Genomic DNA, 15281 nt, shown 5'->3' with positions numbered 1-15281 from the left:
AAGGTTAGGAGTCTTGCCCAAGGACTCTTATTTGTGTAGAGCAGCATTTATTCACCCAGACCTGGAATTGAACCCTAGTCTCCCACATGATGTGGTAGTTCACTGGCAGGGGGTGGTGTTATCCACTGAACCACACCAACTACAGTTTGAAAGCAGATTAGTCACTGTGGTTAAATGGTATTGCGTTTTTTTTATAAAAAAAATATATATATATTGAGCTAAAAAACATGTCTTGAAACTTCAAAACTAACAAAATGTTCATATATAAACTTCTGATATTTGTCTTTTAGTGGAAACTAAGTTAATTTTATCTCCTAAGGCATCTACAAATGGCTGCTCTGTAGCATAAACCAAAATAGTGCAAATTATCATCAATAAACTTTTTTTTAACTTAATTTTTCCACACCAAAAGGAAACAACTGCACTCCCAGTTGAAATCCCCAGTACTTCCCAATGACCCCAGTAAATCTGCTCCGCGTCCGTTGGGTGACCATTTTCCAGTGAGAATTTTGATTCAGACTCTGCTAACACCCACTGCTAAATAAACATCCCATTTCCTGGATCTGCTCTTCTTTTCCAGTCTAGCTCTTCACTTGCTCCATTCAGACTTCCCAAACCTCCCCAACTATCCAGTAAATAACTGTACACTCACTCATTCATCTCAATTCATCTCATTGTTCCTCTCACAGATAGGTAGGTGTTAAAAGGCTGCTAGCTGAAGTGTGCTAGCTCTGGGTTATTGTGTATTCTTGTATTCTTTGTAAACCCTCACTGTTTGTTCAGCATCTCGCCCTGGTGCGCTGGTGTAGTGTTTTTAGAAACGTCCCTCAGGCCTGATCTTTATCAGATCTTCTTCAGACTCTGGGAACAAGTGCGTCCTTCCCCTAAAGTTGTCTTTTCTCAAGAGAGCTCCAGAACAAAAAAGCTCTTTTGAGAGTCACTTTAAACTTGGCCACGGTTGTTTTTGTGAAACGCAACTAGCATAAAATGTCGGCAATTAGACCACAGAGCTATTCTGTTTAAATGAGGCAAATCCCTGGCTGTTTGATAAGCATTCCAAACATTACAGATGTGTTATCTTGGAGAACGGAATCACACTAATTGAATAGGCAGAAAAAAAAATATTCATTGACTCATAGTAAAGACTCCCAGAGGAATGGAACAATGAAACATTTTTTTAAATACAAAAAAACGTGAAAAAATAAGAAAAGAATTCCGTTACAACAGATTTTTGGGTGGTGGATCATTTTTATTCTCTAGCACTGCAGAGACCCTGACATTTGTTGGTGTGTTAGTAAAGTGTCTTTTCTGGTACAAGTGTGTGTCAGAGTTAGAAGCAGAATGCAAGTGCAAGATGGTTTCATTAGTAGCCATATTGAAATCAAACAAAGACACAAAAAAACACCACTAAGATTATATAACAAAAACTAAGGACACATTTGAAAACAAAGAATAGCAAACAGAGGTTAAACCAACAAACAAACAAACAAAATAAAAGGGTACAAACACAGGGTATATATAAATATACACACAAACCTAGAAAAGGAACACCTGGGGAAGGTAACGAATAAGACACAGGTAGGAACACTAATGATAAGGCTGGGCTTGGGCAGAGACAAGAGGAATTAAACAGAGCCTTTTTCTACTGAGAACATGGCTAGGAAAACAAGCTAAACTAAGGAAAACAACAAACATGGTCTAAGCTACGAGTGGATCAGACACAGCAGTGCTGCTGGAGTTTTTAAACACCATCAGTGTCCTGTGGGCAACATCATCCTGTGAGAACTGATGAAGGACTAGAGGATGACCAACAAAAATTGTGCAGCATCAGATTCAGAGCTTCTGTATCTGACATCTGACTTTACATCCTCTACTAGGTAGAGCAGCTATAGGTAGGAGAGTCTGATTCTAATTCTAATTCTAACTCTTGTAACTTCTTAGATCTTGCCACAGGGGGCGCAGAAAAAAAAAAAAAAAACTTCTTAAAATTCTTTTAAAAAATAAATAAAATTATTTCAGTCAAACAGATTTATTTCCTGAAAACGTTTATTTGGGCGAGTAAAGCACTTCCGTTGATTTACAGTAAGCTTTGATTTCCTCAATTTTGATTGATAATGCAGCGCTTACAGTGCAGTTACAAGCAGAGCAGCTATGGAACTATTTTAACTCGCTGAGTTTTTATAACCAAACAGATCGCATTTTTCTTGTCCTGTTTAACTCAACATTTTTAAATAAACAGTGATAATGGAACTGTGGTATATGGTTTATTCGTGCTATAACGTGTCATATTGGCACTGCTGTGATGTGGTCCTAGGCACAAGGACAAATATTACGTAGCACAAGGCCACGTGTCAGTCACTATTCAGCCATCCGTGTCCATAAACCTAAATAAAAATATATCACCACTGTCACGCTTAGACTATTATTACTGTTTTGTCTTTTGTTACAGCGATCCCAATTTGGAGTTGTGAGAATTTGGCATTTTCAGAAGCTCTATAAAGTATTCTTTACCTTGAGATGCTGAAGCTGCAGGACAAGGTCATCTAACTGTCTTCTTTTATCCTCAATCTCTGCTTGCCTTTTCCGCTTCTCCTGAAAAAAATGAAAAAAGAAGATTCACGTTAATTGACATACATTTTTTTTATGACTAGTAATGCAATAGAACTGTTACAGCATTGGTAACAGTCAATACGATCAATGTTACTAATTACACAAGATAAAGCACAAGACATCATCCTCAAGTGATGATATCTTTTTGATGCCTAACCATCCCCAGATTTGGGAGGTTAAATGCCAGTGGAGTTACCAGCCACTCCTGGAATTTGAACCCATGACCTTCTGGAAGCTGGCATACCTCTCAGCTGTGGTACATATATAAAATGCCTGAGAGGTTAAATACCGATGACCTATGACCTTCTCTTTTTTGGCTCACTTCTTATACTACTAGTTGCACTATATTACCAAAAGTATCCACTCGCCTGCATTGAGTTCGGTTGGTTAGGACTTGGATGGAGCTGTTCAGCCACGGAAACCCATTCAAATAAGTTCTCTATATTCTACTGTTCTTGAGTTGATCTGAAGCTTGGAGGGTCTGTAGTGATTGAGTCTGTAAAAAGGTTCACTGATCTCCTGTGCGACCCATTCTTTCACCAATGTTTGCAGAAGCAGTCTGCAGCATGGCTAGGTACTTGGTTTTATTATACACCTGTGGCCATGGAAGTGATTGGAATTTTTCTGGCAATATATTGTAGCAGCCACTCCAACTGTTTTAACAATGATGTATAGAGCAGACTGAAAGAAGAAGCCTAATTTGAACAGATGCAGATCTTTGAATATTTACTGTAAGTATAAGACCCGGTGTGCTTGAAAAGGTGTATCTTTTCTAAAATTATACAAATGCTGGCTTTTCAGCACAGTGGTCACAAAAATCGATCTACAGTATTTGTACACATGGCTATTTGATACCTGTGAGATAAACCCACTCCGAGGATGGTCTACAGTCAACTAATCATATCCTGTCTTTACTGGCTTGTGAGTTACTATTTCAGTAGTAGAGTTTAGATTCTCTGCCTGAGCCCAATCCGTTGGGATGAGATTTCTCACCACCGTTATTTTTGTTTTATATATAAGATATGGCGTGACAGTCAAAATATAGCAAAATAACAAAATAGCAAAATAGCTGTTCTTAATAAACATTGTTCTTAAATAATAGGTCTATGCTTCTTCAGTGTTGCAATGTTGATCAACATTATGCTGAACGGGTTTTGTTCATCATTTAAACAGCCTGAAAATGTTTTAAAAAGCTCAGTTTTAATGCTCTACTTAGTAAAAAATGACGGTTTTATATCGGACTTTGTCTCAAAAGTTTATGGGGTGGGTTAGGTCGGGCTTAGGTATAATGTGCACGGGCTCAAGCCGGGTCAGGCTGGATTCTAATCAGCAGTTTTTCTTTCCTTGAGTAGATCAAATGAAGACAGCTAACAGGAAGAAACGCTTGTTTTTTTCCATTCAGCTCTCTCATTCTCTCTCTCTCTTTCTCTCTCTTTCTCTCTCTTTCTCTTATTCATTCAGTAGGACAAAATTTCATATGGGAATCTGCAGCTGTTTATATTCATGTGGGGATTTGACTGAACTGACGTCAGCAAATAAACAAGAACAGGAAGTGATGGAGCACTGGGAGATGGACGGTAACTGCTACTGAATATCAGAGATATGACAGATAACACAGTTCTGATTTTTCCCATAAGAAGAGTGCATACTGCATATAATATGCGCTTGGCTTTATTGCATTTGGTGATGTAAGGTATGGATGGAGCTGCATGGTCATGGAAACCCATTCCATGAAGCTCTAAACCTCTACGCTCTTCTGCTCTTGAGATAATCTGAATAACACACGAAGTTTGGAGGTCTGTAGTGATTGACCTCTGTGCACTGTGATGCTCCTCAGCTTCCGCTGACCTTATTCTGTTATTTTACACTGACAGAGCACAGAGTCACTGATGTCCCCAGTCTCTTCCACACTGTAAAAAAAATCGAGTTTTGAGGCCAAATCAAACTTTTAAGTTTTGAATAAAACCACATGCGTTTTGCCAACTAGAATTTTTTAGCCCAGATAATACTTTTTTTTATATGTATTGAAACTTCAAATATTAACTCTCACCAACTTAAACATTTAATTTGTGTTTTTAGTTGGCCTGATTTAAGTTTTACGAAATTTAACTTTTAAAATCAACTAAAAAATTTAAGTTGAAAAGGTGTACATTAATTTAATTATCCAGTGGCTGCAACACTATATTTTGGTTAATTTAACAAAGCAACTGGAGACTTGGAATTGATTTAGTCTATTTCATACCTGCTTTATGGTCAATCATATAAGATTGCAAATAATTCAAACGTTACCAGCTGGACTCAGCATATAACAGCATATTGCCTTCAACACTGAGGCCAGGCTTTTAATAGTATATTATACATATGCAAATTCCATGAGAAGGCAGCAGTCTGTGGGGAATGACTACACACTGATGGTGAGTGAGAGATGGGAGGACACGCCCAATATGCAAATAGCATGACCAACATCAGGTAAAAAAACACCTGCTTAATTGCTCTGTAGAGCCCGTTCAACTAAAAGGTCAATCTGAGCATGTGCAGTAGTGCAGTAGAGCAGTAGTTGGCTCGGCCTCAACTAGAGTTCCACTACAATTTGTAAATTTTGCAAACACAAATAATTTAGTTCGGGCAATTTTCAACAAGAATTTTTTTTTTCAATTTTAAGTTTTGTTTTTGACAGTGCACTGTGTTATAATATCACTGACAGTTGGCTGTGGAAAATTTTGTAGATGTTCGTAGAAGCCTAGGTCTTTTGTTTTAAACACCTGTGGCCATGGAAGTGTTTGGAACACCTAAATTCAATTATTTGGATGGTTGAGCGAATACTTTTGGCAATTTATTGTATTTTTGGCAACTTACATCTAGCTTCACAATAATTACAGAATGATCTATTTATTAACTGATTAACTAATAATGATACAAAAAAACAAATCACCAATACATATTGCACTGTGCTCATCATTTCTACTGAATGATGCAAGACAATGCAACATGCACTCACTGTCCAAAAATAAGAGCTACCACAACTTGATAACTGTTATTATCATAATCTCCAAGGAGCGTACAGGGAGAACACAGGAACCTGCAGAGTTGAATGCTGTAATGTTCAACAGATGTACCCCCTCCACCCCCGTTTACCCAGTAAACACCACAGATGATTGACTTCCTGTCCTCGAAGTAAAAGTCCGGTACAGGAATATGTTGCCACATATGTAGGCCATTTCGGTTCTCCAGCAACAGAACCGGAATCTGAAAGCCAGAGCTGACACAGATTCACGGCTGCATTCCAGCCTGTGCTGCAGCGCTGGAGTATGCGCTCCCCTGTGCATTCGCGCAGAATGTGAGCTAATATGGAATCCAGATGTGAGAGTTGAGCAAAACGTGGGCCTAAAAATGGACTTTTATGTAGGCAGTTCCTCTGTTCCTGGTGAATGATGTTACATGAGCTTAAACCAGAGCTCTCCTGATCAAGTTTTTGCCCCTGATTTGATCCAACCTTTGAGTTTCTAGAAATTACACAGCCCTACAACTTAGCGAGGTAAGATATACAGGGGTTGGTCTTCATTAATTGCACATTGCACCAGTAAGAGCATAGTGTAAAGGTTCAATTAGCAGGGTAAGAGCACAGTTTTGCTTAAAATATTGCAATGCACACAACAAAAGAGGACAAATTGTTGGTGCACGTCTTGCTGGCGCATCTGTGACCAAGACAGCAAGTCTTTGTGATGTATCAAGAGCCACGTTATCCAGGGTAATGTCAGCATACCACCAAGAAGGACCAACCACATCCAACAGGATTAACTGTGGACGCTGTAAGAGGAAGCTGTCTGAAAGGGATGTTCGGGTGCTAACCCGGATTGTATCTAAAAAACATAAAACCACCGCTGCCCAAATCACGGCAGAATTCAATGTGCACCTCAACTCTCCTGTTTCCACCAGAACTGTCTGTCAGGACAATAAATTATTGTGGTCTAAAACCAGGTGTTTCAGTTTTATCGTCCAACCCCTGTAGCTATAGGGCCCTATTTGCTCATATGTTCATTGCTACCTTACACCCTGCTAACAGTGTATTTTCACACCTTCCACCTGTGTCGTTTAAATAGCAACAGTGCGTTTGAATACATCTACACCAATGGGGGTGGTGGCCTGGTGTATTGCTATCTTAGCAACAGAAAACACAGGACAACAGTGGCTGACTAAAATCAACCTAGGCAGACGTCTACAGGCAGACGTTAATTGCAATCTTGGCAGTGAATTGTCAACACAGGTACAACACAGGTTACAATATTATGCGCTAAATACCAGTTACAATATTATGTTTTACTGCTACCCCAATAAAAATGGACCTGATGTTCCTCAGAAATGTTAGCTAGCACCATTGTAACATTGTGTGAATTCTACAGGACAAAAACAAACATCAAATGCTAAAAACTATTAATGAGGTTAACGTATGTTTCTGAAACAGTAATTTGACCTTCAGTTTTCAGTGTTTTGGTCTCTCTGCATTCATAGAGATTGGAGGCTGGTCTAAAATCATAGAAAGCCCACAACAGAATTTACTGTATAAGCTTGAGCAGATACAAAGAATTTCTGGTTCAGAGATAAATGTAGAAAACAATGGCTGATGGAAGGCCTGCATTATTTAAGACTGAGTGTTCCTGTTAATTATTCACCCATCAAGGACATATCACACACACCAACCCACACCATCAGTAGTTTAGAGTAGCAGAGTAGCTGTGAATAACAATCACGCCAGCATTAAACCCCCAGAAACTGGCAGCAGGTCCAAGCTTCCATCGCTTTCATCCCTCGCTCTAGTAATTTAATGATATATCTATTAGTTTAGATTGTTTTATATATACAGCTCTGGAACAAAATAAGAGACCACTTCAGTTTCTGAATCAGTTTCTCTGATTTTGCTATTTATAGGTTTATGTTTGAGTAAAATGAACATTGTTGTTTTATTCTATAAACTACAGACAACATTTCTCCCAAATCCCAAATAAAAATATTGCAATTGACAGCATATATTTGCAGAAAATGAGAAACAGCTGAAATAACAAAAAGAGATGCAGAGCTTTCAGACCTCAAATAATGTAAAGAAAACAAGTTTATATTAGAAATCAATATTTGGTGGAATAATCCTGGTTTTTAATTACAGTTTTCATGTATCTTGGCATGTTCTCCTCCACCAGTCTTACACACTGCTTTTGAATAACTAAATTCAAGCAGTTCAGCTTGGTTTAATGGCTTGTGATTATCCATCTTCCTCTTGATTATATTCCAGAGGTTTTCAATTTGGTAAAATAGAAGAAACTCGTCATTTTTATGTGGCGTCTTATTTTTTTCAGAGCTGTATATAAATTAGAAGGGAAAACCTGGAAATTAAGGCTGAGCTACGTCTGAGCCTTTCCCAGAAGTATACATCTCTCTCTGGGTTGATTCATCTCTCGCTCGATTATATCCTGGAGCTTTCTTGGCTCCATGCAGACATTCACTCCCCCTGTCCATGCAGACGCATCTGAGGTGTGTTTAATTCTCAAGTTATAAACTCCATCTGATGATTACCAGCTTGGCAGCAGCAGCGTAAACGCTGGCCCTTTGGGACGGCCTTGATGTTAATCCTGTTCTGGATGTCCCTCAGGAGTGGTTCAGAGTTTCCTTCCAGGACTGAGATGAGAGCAGAAGTAAAACACATGTGCTCAGGTATAATTTGCTTTCTCTTGTTGTGATAGCTGCCAATACCAATAACTGTGGTCTTTAACAGATGCTCTTAACCCTTTCAGGCATGCATCAGCAACATTTAACCCAAAACATGAACATCCAGAAGATTTAACACCCAACAGTAAAGTTGTTGTGGCTGTTTATGATCCATTCAGCAACATTTAACCCAATCACAAAGATCCAACACCTAACAGCTAGGTTGCCGTGGCCGTTTATGATCCAATCAGCAACTTTTAACCCAAAAAACATGAAGATCCAACATCTAACAGATACCTTACTGTTAGTTATCCAACAAAGCCACCAACATTGTAGGCAACCTGGTCCATCCATCCATCCATCCATTGATCCATCGCACAGAATCTTTACACCGCTGCTGTCTGGCGGAAGATACTGAAGCATTCAGTCCTCCACAACCAGGCTCTGCAACAGCTTCTTCCCTCAGGTCATCAGACTCCTCAAAACTCTAGAACTAACAAGGTACTGCAATCTACCAAAGTACTGTATCTTATAGTACTCTGCACTTTGATAATAAAAGCCTCCTGACTGATTTTACATGATTTTGAAATACACATTAATACAGCTCTGGAAAAAATAGAGATGCATACCTTAAATAAATAAATAATGCAAAGGAAACAAGTTCATGTTTAAAAAGGTTAAAGAGTTCAGAAATCAATATTTGGTGGAGTAACCCTGGTTTTTAATCACAGTTTTCATGCATCTTGGCATGTTCTCCTCCACCAGTCTTACACACTGCTTTTGGATAACTTTATGCCACACCTGTGCAAAAATTCAAGCAGTTCAGTTGGTTTGATGGCTTGTGATCATCCATCTTTCTCTTGATTATATTCCAGAGGTTTTCAATTTGGCAAAATCAAAGAAACTCATCATTTTAAGTAGTCTCTTATATTTTTCCAGAGCAGTATGTATAATTATTCTTACACTCATGTCCAGCACATTTAATGATGAGCAGCAAGTGTGTTTACAGTACACCCCGTCAACAAACACCATAGTATCCATCAGCTGTCTCTCGTGCATGTCCTCTGACTGTGCAGCTATAATTACATCGACAGTGCATTCCTCACCACGTGTTTGGTAAATTACGCTGTGGAATGGCAGGAGCCTCCACACCCAACACTGATAGCTGATCTATTTCTTACCCTCGGACACATACCAGAGCTGGGACTGGAATATAGACCCGGCCAGGGGCACGGGAGATCACGAGTGTGAATGACTTCACAACAGTTTGGTTCGATTATAAATTCTTGAAAAAATGTATTCAGTGCAATTTTAAAAATCAGAGCGCAAGTTGAATTGATTTGATTTTTGTGACATAAATCAAAATTACATTTAAATCTATATATTTCTTAAAATATTACAAAAAAGTGAAATGATAGAAAATGTGATAGCTATACTTAAAAAAAAAGAAAGTTACAATGATACTCCCACCACCATGTTTCACAGATGGAATAAGGTTTCTATGCTGGAATGCAGTGCTTTCCTTTCTCCAAACATTTTCTACAAACATTTCATTTGAACCAAACAATTATATTTTGGTCTCATCCGTCCACAAAACATTCTTCCAATAACTTTGTGGCTTGTCCATGTGATCTTAAGCAAGCTGCAGATGAGCAGAAATGTTCTTTTTTGAGAGCAGTGGCTTTCTCCTTGCCATGCACACCATTGTCGATATGATCTTATATACAGCTTTAAAAAAAAATAAGAGACCACCTAATGATGATGATTTTCCTTGAATTTACCAAATAAAAAAAAACTTTGGAATATAATCAAGAGGAAGATGGATGATCACAAGCCATCAAACCAAACTGAATTGAAAAGCTTGAAGTTTTGCACCAGGAGTAAAGGCATAAAGATATCTAAAAGCAGTGTGTAAGACTGGTGGAGGAGAACGAATAACATGCCAAGATGCATGATGAAAACTGTGATTAAAATCAGAGTTATTCCACCATATATTTTATGATTTCTGAACTCTTTATGAACTTTATGAATATGAACTTGTTCTTCTTTGCATTATTTGAGATCTGAAAGCTCTTCATCTTTTTTGTTATTTCAGCTATTTCTCATTTTCTGCAAATAAATGCTCTAAATGAATATATTTATATTTGGAATTTGGGAGAAATGTTGTCTGTAGTTTGTAGAATAAAACAACAATGTTCATTTTACACAAACATATGCCTAGAAACAGCAAAATCAGAAAAACTGATACAGAAAATATTTTTTTTTCCAGAGCTGCATTTTTACATCCCCACAAGAGACAAATTCTTAATGCAGGACGCTGTAGCTAGGAGATACAGTCCAGCAGTGATGTCATAGGCTATTTAGCCGTAGCTAATTTCCAGACAGAATGCAGCATCTGTAAGGAATTGAGAGAAAGAGGCTGTGCATGACTGCAGGTAACGTTTGGGACTTGGTGGAGGGATGAGGCCTAAACAAAGAGTTTTTGTTGCTTGGAACAAATTGAAAACATCTGCATCCCTCGTTTTTCTCCACCAACACCAACACTACCATATCCCTTAAAGACATGCACCCCAGCCTCTCTCTTTCTGAAAGCTGTGTCTGAATTCAGCAACGCATTTCGTTCTTTCCTTCCTTCTTTCTAGAAAGAAAGACAAAAGAAGGATTCTTAAAATCTGTGGTTTGAAATCCTGACAGTTGAAGCCTGCTGAGGGTGGTGGGAGCCTTTAGCTGAACCCACATTGTGCGGGTGTAAATCTTGGCACAACACCGCAGCAGGTTCCCTGTAGCATCTCGAGCTGGTGTTTTTGGCAGCAGTCCCTTTAAACTATGCTCCCCCTGGTGAAGTTTAGTTTTCCACGATTAGAGAAGAAACTGGAAGACGGTGTTGAGAGCTCATGACTGAGCTGAGTTTAATCCATAGATTAACACACACATATAAACTCAATCTACCTGGACTCAGCAACACCAGTCCAGGACCAGAGACATTCATCTGCCAGCTACATGCTACATACACTCTAAAAAACAGAGGTACGATACGAGTACTTTTTTGTACTCAAAGGTACATTCTTCATAATTGTACCCTCAAAGGTAAAATATTGGTCTTTACCGGGTCAGATTTGTTCCCTCTGAAGTACAAAATCATTCCTAGCAGCAGTAAGTACAGATTTGTACCATTTAACCAGACAAAATGTACATTCAGTATTCTATATCACTGCACTGATAAACAATCTATATTTAAATTGCACATTTTTTTATTTGAAAGCCAGACAATTTTGGATCATCAAGTTCTTGACACATATTTAGTTGATGATAATGTTTATAATCTTTTTAATCTATACTGGCACAAAAAACATGGGTACAAAAAAGGACCTTCACTGAAAGGTACTTTTTTGTACCTCAATATTAGGTGCAGCCCCAGCGACAAGCTTTGTACTCTTTTAAGTACAAATCTGTACTTACTTTTCTTAGTGTGTGTTTGGTACAGTGTGCCTCTACAGTAGAGTAAACTACAGTAGAACAGGGGGTGCACTAAAAAATGAGTTTTGCAATTTTCTGCATTTGCTTTTTTAAGTAAAACTTCAACTTGGTTTAAGACTTAAATGTCACATAGAGTAAATAGGTGAACTTAACTTCAGTCAATCCTTTCTTTTAGTAAACTTTACTTTATTTATTTTTTGCTGAATCAATCCTTTCTTTTATTAAACTTCACTTAATTTATTTTTTGCTGAATCAATCCTTTCTTTTATTAAACTTCACTTAATTTATTTTTGCTGAATCAATCATTTCTTTTAGTAAACTTTACATAATTTATTTTTGCTGAATCAATTCTTTCTTTCAGTAACCTTTACTTAATTTCTGCATACAATATTACCTAATTACAATTACTTCATTTATACAATATTACTCAAATAATTTATGATACATAATATATTATAATTCCTGAAATTTTAATATTTTTAGTTAAAACACACATGGAGGGCATGTGATACATTGTGTTTAGTATACTAAAAAAAATGTATTACATGCCATCCATGTGTTGAGACAGTGAGACTTGGTCTGTTTACAAAATAAATCTTTGAGATTATGGAAATATTTGAGTGTGTGTAACATTGTATAAATTAGGTAATTGTAATTATTTTATATTTTAATAATATTTTAGTATAATATAAATATAATAGAAGTTTATGTGTCCCTTATAGAATTACAGCATTTCATATTTAAACTGCAATTTTAATTGTAACTGAAATCTACCTTAATTAATCGATTTTTTATTGAATCGGGACCTTGTGAATTGGAATCGAATTGAACTGAGAAATCAGTGTTAATACTCACCCTTAATTATCTTTCATAAGGCCCTTTTATTGTATTCGGCTAGTCTCATCTCTGCCTCGTCGATTATGCTAAAGTCGATTATGCTAAAACAACTTTAAAATAACTTCCTTATTTTGTGTGTGTGTGTGAGAATGATGTTATGCTACATAATGAGGCGCATGGTTTTCCATTAAATAATCATCAAAGGGAAGGATCTTAAGAAAATCAAATGTGGTCTATGTATGGTTACATTCCTAAAAATCGCTTAGTTTTTTTACTTTTCAGACTGGTCAGAGCAGATATACCACTGATATAAAGAGTTACTGGGGACAATGACAGACTCCAGTAAGCGTGTGTTGGGCGATGAGTCATCGTTTAACTCCTACACTGTATCGCCTCCATTGGCAACTATGCTGACATTTCTGATGACTGACCCCCCTCCCCTCCTTCTGTTCTGATCAAACTATAACAGTGTTAGTATGTGTGTGATTGACATGGCTACAGCAACTTAACTAAATACTTTTAATTTTAATTTATTGATCAAATAATGAGAATAACTGTTAAGAGTTATTGTTTTGTCCAGTTTTCCTGCCATAACAAAAGCATGGTGTAAACTTATAGCTCACTGAAACAAGGGGAAATATTCTGTCAAAACTGCAGCTTTTAAAATGTTGAAGCAAAAAGACTTGAACATGCCAATAAAGAAACTACAGTACCAGTCAAAAGTTTGGACACACCTTCTCATTCAATGTTATTATTTTTTTCCTACATTGTAAGTGGATACTAAAGTCATTTAGACTACGCAGGAACAGATAAGGAATCATGTAGTAAGTTAAAAGTGTTAAAACACAAACCAAAATATTCTGTGAATAAGCATTTAAGTGGTCTTATATGAAGAGCTGTTAACTTGTGGGTTCTGAGGCTAGTAACTCTAATGAAATCTAATGATCTTGATTTCCTGGGGAGGGCCTGATGAGAGCCAGTTTCATCATTATGTTTTAATGGTCTTGGCGACTTTTAAAGTTCTTGAAATGTTTCAGATTGACTGACCTTCATTTCTTAAAGTCTCCATTTTCTTTACTTGATTGATTAGTTGAGTAGTTCAATAAGATCAGATCAATATTTTGGAGGTGGTGCTAATGTTATGGCTGATTGGTATCTAAGGAATCCATTACATCTACAGTAGTACATACATTCCCTTGCAAAAGTATTCGCCCCCCTTGACCTTTTCAACCTTTTGCCACATTTCAGGCTTCAAACATAAAGATATGAAATTGTAACTTGTTGTGAAGAAGCAACAACAAGTGGGACACAATTGTGAAGTGGAATAACATTTATTGGATATTTAATTTTTTTTTTTTTTTAGAAATAAAAACTGAAAAGTGGGGCATGCAATATTATTCGTCCCCTTTACTTTCAGTGCAGCAAACTCACTCCAGAAGTTCAGGGAGGATCTCTGAATGATCCAATGTTTACCTAAATGACTGATGATAAATAGAATCCACCTGTGTGTAATCAAGTCTCCATATAAATGCACCTGCTCTGCGATTGTCTCAGAGTTCTGTTTAAAGCGCAGACAGAGTCATGAAGACCGGATCTGCAAATCTACCAAGACCCGGCCGCCAGTCTAAACTTTCAGCTCAAACAAGGAGAAGACTGATCAGAGATGCAGCCAAGAGGCCAATGATCACTCTGGATGAACTGCAGAGATCTGCAGCTGAGGTGGGAGACTCTGTCCATAGGACAACATCAGTCGTACATGGCACAAATCTGGCCTTTATGGAAGAGTGGCAAGAAGAAAGCCATTTCTCTTCTCTCAAGAAAGTCTCAATTAAAGTTTGCCACAAGCCACCTGGGAGACACACCAAACATGCGGAGGAAGGTGCTGAAGACCTAAATCCAATCGAGAATCTGTGGAAAGAGCTGAAAACTGCTGTTCACAAACGCTCTCCATCCAACCTCACTGAGCTCGAGCTGTTTTGCAAGGAAGAATGGGCAAAAATTTCAGTCTCTCAATGTGCAAAACTGATAGAGACATACCCTAAGCGACTAACAGCTGTAATCGCAGCAAAAGGTGGAGCTACAAAGTATTAACATGAGGGGGCCGAATAATATTGCATGCCTCAATTTTCAGTTTTTTATTTAAAAAAAAAAACTTTGTTCCACTTCACGATTGTGTCCCACTTGTTGATTCTTCACAAAAAATTACAATTTCATATCTTTATGTCTAAAGCCTGAAATGTGACAAAAGGTCGAAAACTTTTGCAAGGCACTGTATACTCTATAAAGAAGTAGTTCTTTAGAGACCACAGTGGTTCTAAACAGTATTTAAGGCACCAGGATTGTTTAAATGCTTTATTCATTACTGACGGGCTAAATGGTTCTTCACTGTGGTGTAACACCACTTTTACATGCTTTTTTATAGAACCATAAAAACTTATGGTTCTATATCTACTGTTGTTATGAGTTAAAGAACCCATTTTCACCTCCATTTTACTGAGAATGTAGATCAACATAAGCATTATAACTCAAGAGTCTTTCAAGTGTAAAGTTACCTGAGATTTACTGTAGATGTTCTTTAGTTACTCATAAATTTGTAGTGGGATTCATTTCGCTCTGTCGTCCATCTGAAGTACTTTGAGCTGTTCTTTGAAGATGTATGC

At 37.5% G+C, this 15281-nt stretch overlaps 1 protein-coding gene across 3 annotated transcripts in view; it reads right to left on the bottom strand.

The window, feature by feature from the left end:
- LOC103046694 (A-kinase anchor protein 2) overlaps positions 1 to 15281 on the bottom strand; it is a 164199-nt gene that overhangs the window by 133168 nt on the left and 15750 nt on the right. For all 3 annotated transcript variants that reach the window (XM_049468468.1, XM_049468469.1, XM_049468470.1), the window contains exon 2: positions 2512 to 2592. In XM_049468468.1, the coding sequence (XP_049324425.1) occupies positions 2512 to 2592 (81 nt within the window). The remainder of the gene's footprint in view (positions 1 to 2511; positions 2593 to 15281) is intronic.

The sequence above is a fragment of the Astyanax mexicanus genome, chromosome 20 (assembly GCF_023375975.1).
Source record: "Astyanax mexicanus isolate ESR-SI-001 chromosome 20, AstMex3_surface, whole genome shotgun sequence".
In the NCBI taxonomy this organism is placed as follows: Eukaryota; Metazoa; Chordata; class Actinopteri; order Characiformes; family Acestrorhamphidae; genus Astyanax; species Astyanax mexicanus.
This window is presented reverse-complemented; position numbering and strand designations above follow the sequence as displayed.